A 13,379-nucleotide genomic window follows, 5' to 3' on the forward strand; every position below is an offset into this window, starting at 1 on the left:
ATTTAGATAGGAGGTTTGTATTCAGAATCTTACTAATAAATTACAAACAAAAATATTATTGCTCATGAGATATTCTGATAACTTTTCCATTAATAGACTATATTAGATTCAGTTGCTGCTTAATATAAATTGAACATGTAAATTGGAAAAAGAACATTATTTGTAATTAGACAACTGCTAGTGCAGTTTTTTTTAAAAGGACATGAGAGTTCTTCCACAAGATACACTGAAGTTATTTAAAAATAAAGTATTATAAAATATACTGTTTGAGATCCTAAGTAAGTAGTGGTGATGATGATGATTTTTTACTACATCCTACTTTTGCTGATGTTGGCACACAGGGCAGAAACTAGTCTCTTCCATCCTCTCTGTCATTATCTGCTGCTTCCATCTGCTCTATGGTGTTGAGATTGACTGAACCACCACCCTTAGAACACCTGCTAAGGGTGGTGGTTCTTCTCTGGGGTGCCCTTGTTTCCTCACATCAGTTGGGTTTTACCTGAGAGCTTTACGTGGGAGTCTGTCTGTTGGCATGCCCCAAATATGTCCATTTTCTTCTAATTCTAGTGGAGATAAGCTGCTGATTGATAATTTCTCAGATCTCTTCATCGTTGATAAAGTCTCACTATCCAATGCCCAGAATCTTTCCTAGGCATTTATTTTCAAAGGCATCTAGTTTTCTATCTAACATTTTAAGATCTCCAGCTCTTTCAGCTGTATGTTAGCACTGAGATTACATTTGAGTTGAAAGTTTAGTTTTGTTTTGGTACTGTATATCTTTGATTTCCATAGGTTTTGAGTTTTTAGTGAATGCTGTGGATGCCTTTCCTATCCTTGATATCACTTATTTCACAAAATCTCTGTTAGCAAATATGGTGCTGCTCAAGTAAATGAACTGTTCAACTTTCTTTGTTTTTGCCTTCTGATATGTTGTTATTGCTTGACACTAGGGTTTCAAGGACATTCGTTTGTGAGTCCTGCTAGGCCTGATAATTTTGCAAACGTGTCTGTCTTTCTTTGTAGCTTTTTGGAAATGTCACTCTAGCATGATATCATCAGCAAAATCTAGGCCTTGTAGGCATTTGCCATCTACCCATACTATGCTAGTGTTGCTAATGTACTTCTTAATTATCCAATCTATGGCAATCCCAAACAATAATGCTAGTGTCCATGTTGAACCATCGGGTCTGGTTGTTTACCCTTAGAGTGTTGTTTGTATCAATGTATTTAGTCTTGATTATGACAATTTTAGCTGGAATTTCATAAGACTGAAGAATATTCCACAATGTATGCCTATGCAGTCTGTTAAATGCCTTTTGAAATTAGACTAAATTGATAATAAGGGGAGCCTGCCATTGTATGCATTTTTCTGATCTACACAGGATCTCTTCGGCTTGAATCCAGATGCTTCTTCCCTAAGCTGTGCATCCAATGCCTCTTTCATCCTGTATAGTATCACACTATAGAAGACTTTTCCTGCTACAGAGAGTAGTGACTCCTCTCCAGTCGTTAGTCAGTAAAATCACCATTTTTGAGTATTCTGAGAATTATTCCATATATCCGCTGGTTAGGTGTGGTCTCTCTTTCCCCAGACCTCATTAAACAGCTCTGCCAGTTTGGTTAGGGTTGTAGTGTCAAGTGCATTTCTGCTGTGATTTGATCATCTCCCTCTGCTCTGTTGTTTTTGAGCTTCTTGATTGTAGCCTGTATTTCTGACATCTTTATGGTACCGATGTTGATATCAAATTGGTCAGGTTTGCATGTTTCATTGAATTCTGGTGCTGAGGTATGGCTTGGTCTGTTGAGGATTTATTTAAAATGCTCTGCCCATCTGTTGTTCTGTTCTACCCCAGTTGTAAACATTTTCCTTCTGTATTTTTTATTGTTCCACACAGTTTCCACACAGGGTTTTAGTTACGAGTTAAACTACTCTGAGGTTTTGTATCATAACAGCAGCTTCAGCTGCTAAGTCTTAAACATAATGCTGTTTCTTTTTCCTTGCATTGCTTTTCACTGCTTTGTCTGTTTTCTTGTACTCCTTTTGCTTTTTCCAATATTTCATTGATCTTAGGATTCAGGAGTTTTCCTTTCAGTACTTTACTTTCATCAATAAGATGGTGTATCTGTTGGCTTATCTAATTCTTGCTATGTTTATGTTGATATCCAACTACAACTGCTGCTGGTTGAATCACATTGTCACTGAGCGCTGCCCACTTTCTTTAGGTCCAGTTGTTGCCCTGTCTTCCTCTGCCTCTGGCAATGCCTCAAATCTGTTCCTTAGTTGAAGTTGGAGTTTCTCACAGTACTTTTGTACTTTTGAGCTTTCTCAGTTTTGAATTCAGTTTGGCAAAGCTGTTGGCATCTGTTGCTCGATATGCACTTGCATTTTGGATAGATGACCTGTATCTTGAACTAATGCAGATGTGATTGAGCTGGGTTTTTTTATTTTGTTTTTTTATTTTGCCACATGGTGAATTCTATGTTTGTCTACATATATCGTTATGAGGGAACAGGGTGCTTGCAAGAACTGGGTTGGACACCATGCACAATTAAATGAATCTCTCACCATTTGGGTTTAATGATTCCCAACACACACTTCCCCACTGATCTTTCCATTCCTTGGTTATCACATCGCACTTTAGCCATCAGAATGAGTAAATCAAGTTTTGGTATTCTGTCAATCACATTTGGAGTCCATTATAGTACTTATCTTTATCCTCATCACTATGTTCCTGTGTCAGAGCATAGCACCGTATTCTTGACATGTTTAGGAATCTTATTTGGAGCCTTGCACATATGATGTGTTGGTTGATAGGTTTCCGGTTGAAAAGCGATTTTTCCATAGAATCTGTTGCATTGAGTGCTACTCCTGCGAAGCATGCATTGTCACTAAGACCTGCATAGATGAGATTTTTTTCTCTTGCTTGGAATTCTTCTTACCACACCTGTCAGTCTGCTCTGACTGATACTCAGGATTTCAAGTTCATAGTTGTTCATCTCCCTCATGATCTGTGAGAGCTTTGAAGTGTTTTCTTGCTGTCAGCATCATACTTTTGAGGGTCCTGTCTTCCAGAGACTGGCTTTTACCAGGAATCTTCATTTAGCATGAGGGGATGGCAGTATTCTCTATAGAGCAACCATTTTTACCAGAATGGTAGCTCGGCTCCATTTTCTATAACCAATTAGTTGTTTTTTTTAACAAGGTTAGGTGGTTAGACTTGATTTCAAACCTCACTTTGTCCAGGCTTGGGACAGACAGCTACATCAAAGGGCAGCAGGCACAGTTATACAAAAAATAATTTTGAGGTGAATCCAGACACTCAAGGTTCTGTTGTTTTCCTGGAGCAATCAATGACTTCTAACAGCCTACAGTTAAGAAATGCATGGAGAAGCATTTCTTACATCATAGAGAAACACCGGGAACTCAAATAAATAAAAGAGAAACTCTTGCATTTTTTTCCTCCAGATCTTTTCCCACTACCGACATTTTTGTCACTGTTGAACACTGCACCATCCTTCCTGTCACTGAGGCTTGTAATCTGGACTGATGACTTCCCATACTCCCTCAAAGATTCCAGAGGCATTCTCTGCTCTTTAGGGTCTACATACCAGCTAACAAGAGGAAACCCTTCCACTTCAAGGGTCAGTACTGCCAGAGTATCTCTCAGCAGGCTTACCAAAGCTTCATTGTGTTGCCAAAGAAAAAGCCACACTTCTTCGAGTAGTATCCCTATGGGTGCTCCTCTGTAGGTGTATCTGTGTCACTGTGCCTCTCAGACTGGAGATTTTAGATAGCAGTGCCTGTTCAGCCTACACATGTGCTCTTCTTCTCTCATGTTTTGCCTCAATGCTATTTAGTGCTGCGCAGGCAAACACACTCAGTTCCTTCTCAACTTCTGTTGGCCTGAGATGGAGCACTAGAAGAGTCTAAGTGATGATTCTAGTGCTCCTAATGATTTCTAAACTTTATTTCTAGTTAGTAGTTTGTTACCTAGATTAATATTACTCTTTTTCTTTTCTTAAAAAAAAAAAGAGGGTGGGGGCCTTTCAAAAACAGTTCTCTTCCTCTTTGGGGAAACTAAACCCCAAAAGGGGTATGCCTGGCTTCCCCAGGTTTAAACGCTATCTCTCCTGCAGAAAAGTTATTCTGGTCAGTAGCGGCCATTCATGCTGCATTCACTGCCTAGGAGAGTTTCACAAAAGTGTACTTTCTGTCTGAAATTAAAATCAGGAACAGGAAAAAGCCATGAACTGAAGCTCAGACTCCTCTTGATGGAAAGATCAGTTAGATCACCCCAGAGCAACAGTCCTTTGAATCCACTCCCAGGTGGATTCAAAGAGGATATCTGCTGATTCCTCTCACAAAACCACCAAAAAAGAGAGCTACCAGTCCCCAAACTGAAGAATTGACTGGGAAAAAAGAGATTCCCCCGCAAAATCATCCACCTTGGTACTGACCAAACCTCAACAGGGTACCCATGAGCCATTAGGCTCCTCAAGTACTGGTACTGTCTGTAAGCCTAAAGACCTGAAGGGCACAGGGTCAGAGGCATTGGTTCTGTCAGAGAAAAGAAGCAGTAGAGACTGTGCTAGCTCTTCTAAAATGGCACTACCAGAGACAAGGAGAGCCTCAGTACCGAGCACTTCCACACAAAAGACCAGAGCACCATCTTCTGGCTGATCATTGGACCACAGAAGACTACAGGTGCCGCTGACTCCCTTGACACCAGGCCTCTCTAGGCAGACTCCATTGGTACTGATTACTACCATAGTACTACAGGAATTCTGTTCAAAGACCTCTTGGTCTCAGAAATGCTAGAATCCCCATTACTTAGTACTGGCACCAACCACATCTCGGTCTCCTGAATTCCCCACGGTACCAAGACACTCCTCATCAGCCTCCTTTTCTGCTCCACCTCTATCAAGTGAAGAAGAGGATGATGATAACATATCTTCAGTCTCAGTACAAAGTTCCCCAGGACAACATCAAGGGACCAATCACCTAGAAACAGTTACAGAGCCACAAAACTGACATGATAGACAAAGCCCACCCACTTGGTATGGACACCGTTGGCCAGGTACCACCATCCATGCTGTCTGCACCACTCCAGTTGGCCGTATTGGGACCCCTGGGAAGCCTCTAGACACACCAGTTCTCTAGGACCTCAAATGTCTCACATAGGGATGGAGGAAAACAATCTCCCTCAACTTCCCTTTCTAGACCCCCTGCTCCTCAAGAGGAGATTTTTGAGGAACAGAAAGCAAGACTGGATAAAGAAATTACTCCATTAACAAACATCTAATCATCCATTCCACTTGAAGCCATTATGCCTCTTCCGTAAACTATGGCAGATGACTTTAAACAATTTCAAGACCTCACCAAGACAGTGGTGGACTCACTTCAGATCCCTTTGAAGGAGACACAATAAAGGAGACACAATAAAAGCTGCTGGACATCTTCCATATGTCCTTATCAGGTCGCATTGCAGTCTCTATCAATTGCCTCATTGATAGAGAATGCAATGCAACCTGATAAGGACATATGGAAGATACTAGACCTAGCCAAAACCATCAGGCAAACACCAGCCATGATAGTCCAGATAAAAAATATTATGTCCCCTCTTAAGACGTGGACTTTCTCTTCTCCCATCCATCACTAAATTCCCTTGTGGTAGATGCTGTAAATAAATGTGGCAAACAGCACCATGCTAAATCAACACCCTATCACAAGGACTGGAAAAGAATGAACTTATTCGGCAGGAAATTGTACTCATCAGCAACCCTACAGTTTAGGATTGCTAATTATTAGGCCTTGATGATGAAATATAACCACATCAATTATTCAAAATTCAGCACCTTTATTGAACATCTCCCAAATGATCAAAGAGTGCAGTTCCAACTCATCATTGTTGAGGGCCAGTTTCTGGCAAGTACATCATTACAGACTTTACTAGACACTGCTGATACATCTTCTCAGGAGAGCTATGTGACTTCACCTTTCCAGCCTCCCAAGAGAAGTCCAAATGATTGAGGAGGACCTTCCATTCAAAAGATCCAAACTCTTCATGGAAAAAACAGATGATTCCCTCCATGCACTAAACTACTCGAGCCATTTTGCATTCCCTGAGGATCTACAGACCTGCACAGAAAAGGAGGTACAGCAAATCTCAGACATCACAAAGATCCTGACCTGCCCAGTTCCGTCCACCCCAGAGAAACTATGAACCTCAGTGGAAGAGACAACGGATACAAAAATAAAGGGCAACAACGCTCCAAACCTCAACTGCACAGCCTTCAATGTTGAAATATCAATTTTGATACATAGCCTGAGGCCCCTAGCCACCATCAGTTGCTGCAAAATTCATGTTATCGCCATCGTTTTAGACACCGCCTTGTTCTTTTGACAAAACGGGGAAAAGATAATGTCAGATAAGTGGAAATAATCTCCAATGGTTATTCAGTCCACTTTCCCTCCCTCCCTCCTAACCATCCTCTCTCTCTCTGTCCCTCTTCAAGGACCCCTCTCACGAGTGTCTGTTACATCAAGAAATATACCATGTCAAACCTCAGTGCTATAGAACAAGTTCCCAATCAGCACAGAGGGAAAGTATACTCCAAATACTTCCTGTTACTGAAAAAGACTAAAGGATGGAGACCCATTCTGGATCTGAGATTGCTCAACAAATATGTAAAGGCACAAAGATTCAAGATGGTTAAATTAGCAACAATAATTTCATATCTGGACTAAGGAGACTGGTTTTCGGCCCTTGACCTACAAGATGCTTATTTTCATATCAAGATCCAACCATTCCACAGAAAGTTCCTGAGATTCAGCCTAGGTCAAGACCATTTTCAATACAGGGTACTTCCATTAAGCCTATTGTCTGCATCCAGAGCATTCTTGAAGGTCCTATCTGTGGTAGCGGCATGTCTTTGCAAATTAGGAATCATGATATATCTGTATCTAGATGACTGCCTACTCAAGGTACAACTGTTTGATGCCCTATCAGCCATGCAATTCTCTATATATGGTGTGGATGTGACTCACATAACACACACACTACCTCTATGGCCCTGAGGATGTCACATGAGGCCACAGCTGTGTGCTGATTGGACCACAGGTTGAGAACCACTGCTATAGATTATTTATGGAGTTGGGACTACAACTGAACATTCAAAAATTGACTCTAACTCCAATGCAACATCTAGAATTCATAGGAGCCTATCTAGATGCAGTAAAGGCCAAAGCCTTCCTCCCACTCACAGGTTCAGTATGCTAACAATCTTAATTGACACCATCCATATCAGCCCCCAAACCTTGGCCAGGAATTGCCTTCAACTACTGGGGTACATGGCAGCAGGCACCTTGTAATAACTCATGCAAGGCTCCACCTGTGTTGCCTTCAGGCATGGCTCAAAATGGTATATGCACCAAACAGACAGATTGACCAAACCACTGTTAATGTCCTTCATAATCAAAGACTCTCTCAAATGGTGGAAGTCTTCCCTTCTATTTGTGAGCTCTTAATAAGAGGCTCTGCAATAGAGAAGGAACTGAGGGTGGTTAACTTGTGCAGCACTGGATAGCCTTGAGGCAAGGCATGAGACAGGGAGAGCACATGTGCAGGCCGAATGGACACCGCTACCTGAAATCTCCAATCTGAGGCACAAGGACACAGATACATCTACAGTGGAGCACCCATAGGGGGACACATATCTCAAAGAACCACAGTTACTGCACAAGGTGAATAACCCCTTCTCGCACAATGGAGCTCATCCTTCTCCCATTCAAATACCTTCTTTGTCCACCAATAAGCAGCAAGTGTGGTGGTCATATTAAAAGCCCATACTGATCTTAATCCTAGGTCCCTACCCTTCTCACCCATCTTTAGCAACTGTCTGTCTGTCCATCCTCCTTCCAAGCATTCACTGGAATTGTTTTGAATTAGTGGGTCTTGTAGTCACCAGAGATTATTCTATTCAATTGTGGTCGGTGCCAAGCTTCTACCCTGCCTCCTCTTCAGGGAGCCTCCTCTCTCAACATTTATTGAGGGAGCAACTTTAAAGAGAAAAGCTGAGATTCTGGAGCAGAAATTGGTGGCTGGGGGGTGACTGGGGAGATGGGTATCCCTGTATATGCCCCAATTTGATCCCTAATTTACACTAAAAAATGAGGAGTGGCAATTGAAATTCCCTATAGCCATTTGTTTACAAAGATCTCTGGGAGTACTTTTTAAAAAAAGGAAATTATTTTTTTATCATTGACAGGTGGGAAATTTATGTTGCTTGTAAGGAGTGAATGTGGGGATTAAACTATTATTGCTTTGTTGGCAAAAATGTTCAATGTGTCAGCTAGATTGCGTACAACTTTGATTTAACATACTGCCTATCATGTAGTTTAAAGACTTCCATTAGCTTGATTACTGCTTAACTTTCTGCCACTTCAAGACATAGAGCAACACTGGCAAATCAGTCCTCCTATCTTTTGGCCAAAAACAATTGTATATTAAGAATGGCTCAAATTGCTGAAGTAACCTATTTGTTTATTTTAAAAAGTTAGTTTCTTTTAGCAACTTATAGTTAACAAAATCCGTTTTAATTAAATCATATTCTGAGCATCTTTAACAACTAGGCTGCAGCTATTTGGTCATGCGTTAGTTAAATAAAAAATCCTAACCCAAGATCTTGAATAGCATCCTGATTAGGCAAGAGGTCAGACTTTAAAAATATGTATAATCTATCATGATATTCCTTTTTAACATCAACAATTATTTCTCATGCTAGGAATCATTATATAATCTCTGGATAGACTTCATATTGAGTAGGTATTTGACTGGAGAATGCAAATTGTTATATTATTAAATGGAATTGCCTAAATCGATTGAAATGACAAGATTCTGTGGAATTGCTTTCCTCATATATGCTATTCTCTGCTCCCATATTGGTTGTGGGTGCCTGATTTGTACAATGATTGTACTGTTATTTCTCAGGTAATATAGTATGTAAATCTCTGTACTGCTATAATTAACCAATCAGAGTTCAAGTGCAGGGATTTGCATAATCAGTGTATGGTTATTTCTCAATAACCACTGGAAATATGAAAATCTTTTTTTAGGTAACTGCTGCAATCCTTCTACTAATGTCCATTATTCAGAATTTTTAACAGGTTGTGAGCAACAAAAATGCTGATTAAGAGTCTAAATTAGCACAAAGGGGTACAGGGAAAATGATGGCGCATCTCTTGAGACAGTTTGTGTTACTTGTTTGCAGTGAATGAAGTAAATGCTACACGACATTCAACACAGGTTTACAAAATTGGCTCAGCAGTTCCTATGCACTCTACTGCATATTTATGTGCATAGAAAAAGTGAGCAGGATTTTTCAATAAAGTACAAGGTGTGGCAGCCTTTATGGCCACAGCTCTGCATTGCATACCAGGAAAAAGAAGTATACAGCAAGAGAGTGGGACAATACTTAGCCTGTAACTCTGGCACTGAGGATACAGTATTTGCAGACCTAGTCCCTGCCAAGATCTTTGGTTAGGGAGTGGTCAATAAGGACTAGAGCTGGGTGAATAATTTATTTTTCAGTTTGCTAGTAATTAAAAAAAAAAGCGGGGGTGGGTAGGTGGGCTTGGTTTGGGTCAAATCCAAAAATTGTGAAACATTTTGACAGATCGATTAAAATCTTTCAGGTCAAAGAAACATGTAGTTTGACCCAAAATATTTTGTTTCAGGCATTTTAAAAGGGCTGGATTCACAAAAAGAGAGGGGGAAAGGAGGTGGGTGTTGTATAATGGAAGATGTAGTCCAGCTGAGGAATTAATCTCATACGGACAATACAAGGAGCCCATAGAGGAAGTTAAGGTTCAAATAATAATGTTAACAACAAGAACAGGCGTGCTTGTGGCACCTTACAGACTAACAAATTTATTTGAGCATAAGCTTTCGTGGGCTACAGCCCACTTCATTGGATGCATAGAATGGAACACACAGAAAGAAGATATTTATACATACAGAGAACAAGAAAAGGTGGATGTAGCCATACCAACTGGAAGAGGCCAATCAATTGAGATGAGCTACCATGAGGAGAAAAAAAAACCTTTGCAGTGATAATCAAGATGACCCATAGAAGGTGTGAGGATACTTAACATGGGGAAATAGATTCAATTAGTGTAATGACCCAACCATTCCCAGTCTCTGTTTAAACTTAAGTTAATTGTATCTAATTTGCATATTAATTCAAGTTCAGCAGTCTCTCTTTGGAGTCTGTTTTTGAAGTTTTTTTGTTGCAAAACTGACACCTTCAAGTCTGTCACTGAGTGATTAGAGAGGTTGAAATGTTCTCCCCCTGGTTTTTGAATGTTATGATTCCTGATGTCAGATTTGTGTCCATTTATTCTTTTACGTAGAGACTGTCCGGTTTGGCCAATGTATATGGCAGAGGGGTATTGCTGGCACATGATGGCAGAACCAGAGAAATGAAGAGTACAATACTTTGTGTTTCTTGGCTCTAGTATATTGCTCTCTCACTCACTCTCAAATATGCATGCACTACATTGTTTGCAAAATTCACAGAACTTTGGCAAAATAAACACCATTTTTATACCATATGTTTTATCTATCAGTTCTGGAGCTTGTGTGGCAATTCGTTGACACCAAAGCGTGGTGTTTTTGGCAAGACTGGTGATCTCCAAACTATACTTTGCCTAGCCTGTGCAAGAGATGAAGTGACACATTCTGGTGCACTTAATGGAGATATATATGTATGGAAAGGAATTAATCTCATACGGACAATACAAGGAGCACATGCTGTAAGTATATTTATGTTATAATAATTCAGATTGTTTGAACAATGCACAGCTTTGGAAATTGATTAGTGTGTAATTAATAGCTCAAAGAAGCTTTTTGAAATATCATTGTTGAGATTATTTTTATTTTAAATCAAAATGTTTAAATCCAAATCTGAAGAGGTTATTTTTTTTCTTTACATAATTTTTCTGTATCCTTCCCATATCACTCTAAACCATATGCTTATGTGGAGGAGACAAGTGGAGAAAAAAATCAATAATCCTGAATCCAATTTCTACATGCAGAGCTGTGTCTCTCTTTTTTCCTCCAGGTGTTGTAACTAGTGTATGTGATAATACAAGACAAGGTTCAACATTTTAAGATTTCTCATCTACTATTCACAAATAAAGCCACTAATTTTTCCGACATTTTTAATCTAAGAGAAATTTCCTTCATCACACTGTTAGGAGTATATCAGGTTGACTTTCTAAAACAATTCTTTATGTTTGAAAGTGGATTTTAATTATGGACAATGGTGTACCTTACAGATAATGTTAAAACTCAGTGTGTTATGGACAAATTGAACCAATGAGACACAGAATGGGAGGAGAAGAAACTTAATTTTCTTACTGCAGTGGAGCGGCCCAGCTCTACAATAGTTAAGCTTAAGACCAGATTTCTGTTTAAAGCTTGACTGTCATAAGTACTCCAAAATCTGTACAGTTACTGGGATTGCTTTCAAATTTTGTCCCTTGTGTGGGGTTTGGCCAGTGATCCAAATTTGGCTATTGATTCCTGAGATACAACCCTGGGGGGGGGGGGAGCTTTTCTTAATGTTAACATATTCTGGTAGCGAATTTATGCTCCCAGACAGAGATCAAATTAGGACACAGGTCATCGCACAAGTATCTCAAATGCTTGAGAGTTACCCAAATGGAGTACATGCACCCACTAGCCCTGTGGGGAAAATCAAATTAAAACATTATTAGTCACAGACTTCTCTTGCAGTGTGCAAGATGCATTACACTGAGTATATGCAGAGAAAGAGGTTATCTAGAAAACTACCTCTACATCATAGGACCTTGTGACTCTGATGTTATGTAATGGTCATTGAATCTGAGCACCACCCTGGCACTATGAATTCAAATCCAATCCAGGGCAGAAAGCTGAAATAAAAAAGGAGGCATCTTGTTCCGGTTTGCCTCTGTCAAAGTTTTTTTTTTAAATTGTGGGAAAATGTAATCTGAATACATCATAGGGCACTTAAACTATTTATTGAAAAGAAAATAAATTACACAAGCAAATGTTTGCTGGGAAGAGAGGGTGATATTGCATTAATTTAGATGGAATATAGGTGCCCAAAGATGTTAACATAACCCAGTTGCTGTCCAATGTTAAACAGTGTTAAGCAAGGTTCAGGGTTTGGCATACAGACATCTTAGCCTGCATAGTACTATGGCAAATACCATTAAAAACCTTTTAAATCTTTTATTAAAAGGTAGAATCATAGAATCATAGAATATCAGAGTTGGAAGGGACCTCAAGAGGTCATCTAGTCCAACCCCCTGCTCAAAGCAGGACCAATTCCCAGCTAAATCATCCCAGCCAGGGCTTTGTCAAGCCGGGCCTTAAAAACCTCCAAGGAAGGAGACTCCACCACCTCCCTAGGTAACGCATTCCAGTGTTTCACCACCCTCCTAGTGAAATAGTTTTTCCTGATATCCAACCTGGACCTCCCCCACTGCAACTTGAGACCATTGCTCCTTGTTCTGTCATCTGCCACCACTGAGAACAGCCGAGCTCCATCCTCTTTGGAACCCCCCTTCAGGTAGTTGAAGGCTGCTATCAAATCCCCCCTCATTCTTCTCTTCTGGAGACTAAACAATCCCAATTCTCTCAGCCTCTCCTCATAAGTCATGTGCTCCAGACCCCTAATCATTTTTGTTGCCCTCCGCTGGACTCTTTCCAATTTTTCCACATCCTTCTTGTAGTGTGGGGCCCAAAACTGGACACAGTATTCCAGATGAGGCCTCACCAATGTCGAATAAAGGGGAACGATCACGTTCCTCGATCTGCTGGCAATGCCCCTACTTATACAGCCTAAAATGCCGTTAGCCTTCTTGGCAACAAGAGCACACTGTTGACTCATATCCAGCTTCTCGTCCACTGTGACCCCTAGGTCCTTTTCAGCAGAACTGCTACCTAGCCATTCGGTCCCTAGTCTGTAGCAGTGCATGGGATTCTTCCGTCCTAAGTGCAGGACTCTGCACTTGTCCTTGTTGAACCTCATCAGGTTTTTTTCTGCCCAATCCTCTAATTTGTCTAGGTCCCTCTGTATCCGATCCCTACCCTCTAGTGTATCTACCACGCCTCCTAGTTTAGTGTCATCTGCAAACTTGCTGAGAGTGCAGTCCACACCATCCTCCAGATCATTAATAAAGATATTAAACAAAACCGGCCCCAGGACCGACCCTTGGGGCACTCCACTTGAAACCGGCTGCCAACTAGACATGGAGCCATTGATCACTACCCGTTGAGCCCGACGATCTAGCCAGCTTTCTATCCACCTTACAGTCCATTCATCCAGCC

At 40.6% G+C, this 13,379-nt stretch overlaps 1 protein-coding gene across 5 annotated transcripts in view; it reads left to right on the forward strand.

The window, feature by feature from the left end:
- EML5 (EMAP like 5) overlaps positions 1–13,379 on the forward strand; it is a 290,414-nt gene that overhangs the window by 57,739 nt on the left and 219,296 nt on the right. For all 5 annotated transcript variants that reach the window (XM_034768124.1, XM_034768125.1, XM_034768126.1 and 2 more), the window contains exon 5: positions 10,628–10,813. In XM_034768124.1, coding sequence (XP_034624015.1) covers positions 10,628–10,813 — 186 coding nt within the window. The remainder of the gene's footprint in view (positions 1–10,627; positions 10,814–13,379) is intronic.

The sequence above is a fragment of the Trachemys scripta genome, chromosome 4, assembly GCF_013100865.1.
Source record: "Trachemys scripta elegans isolate TJP31775 chromosome 4, CAS_Tse_1.0, whole genome shotgun sequence".
Lineage (NCBI taxonomy): Eukaryota > Metazoa > Chordata > Testudines > Emydidae > Trachemys > Trachemys scripta.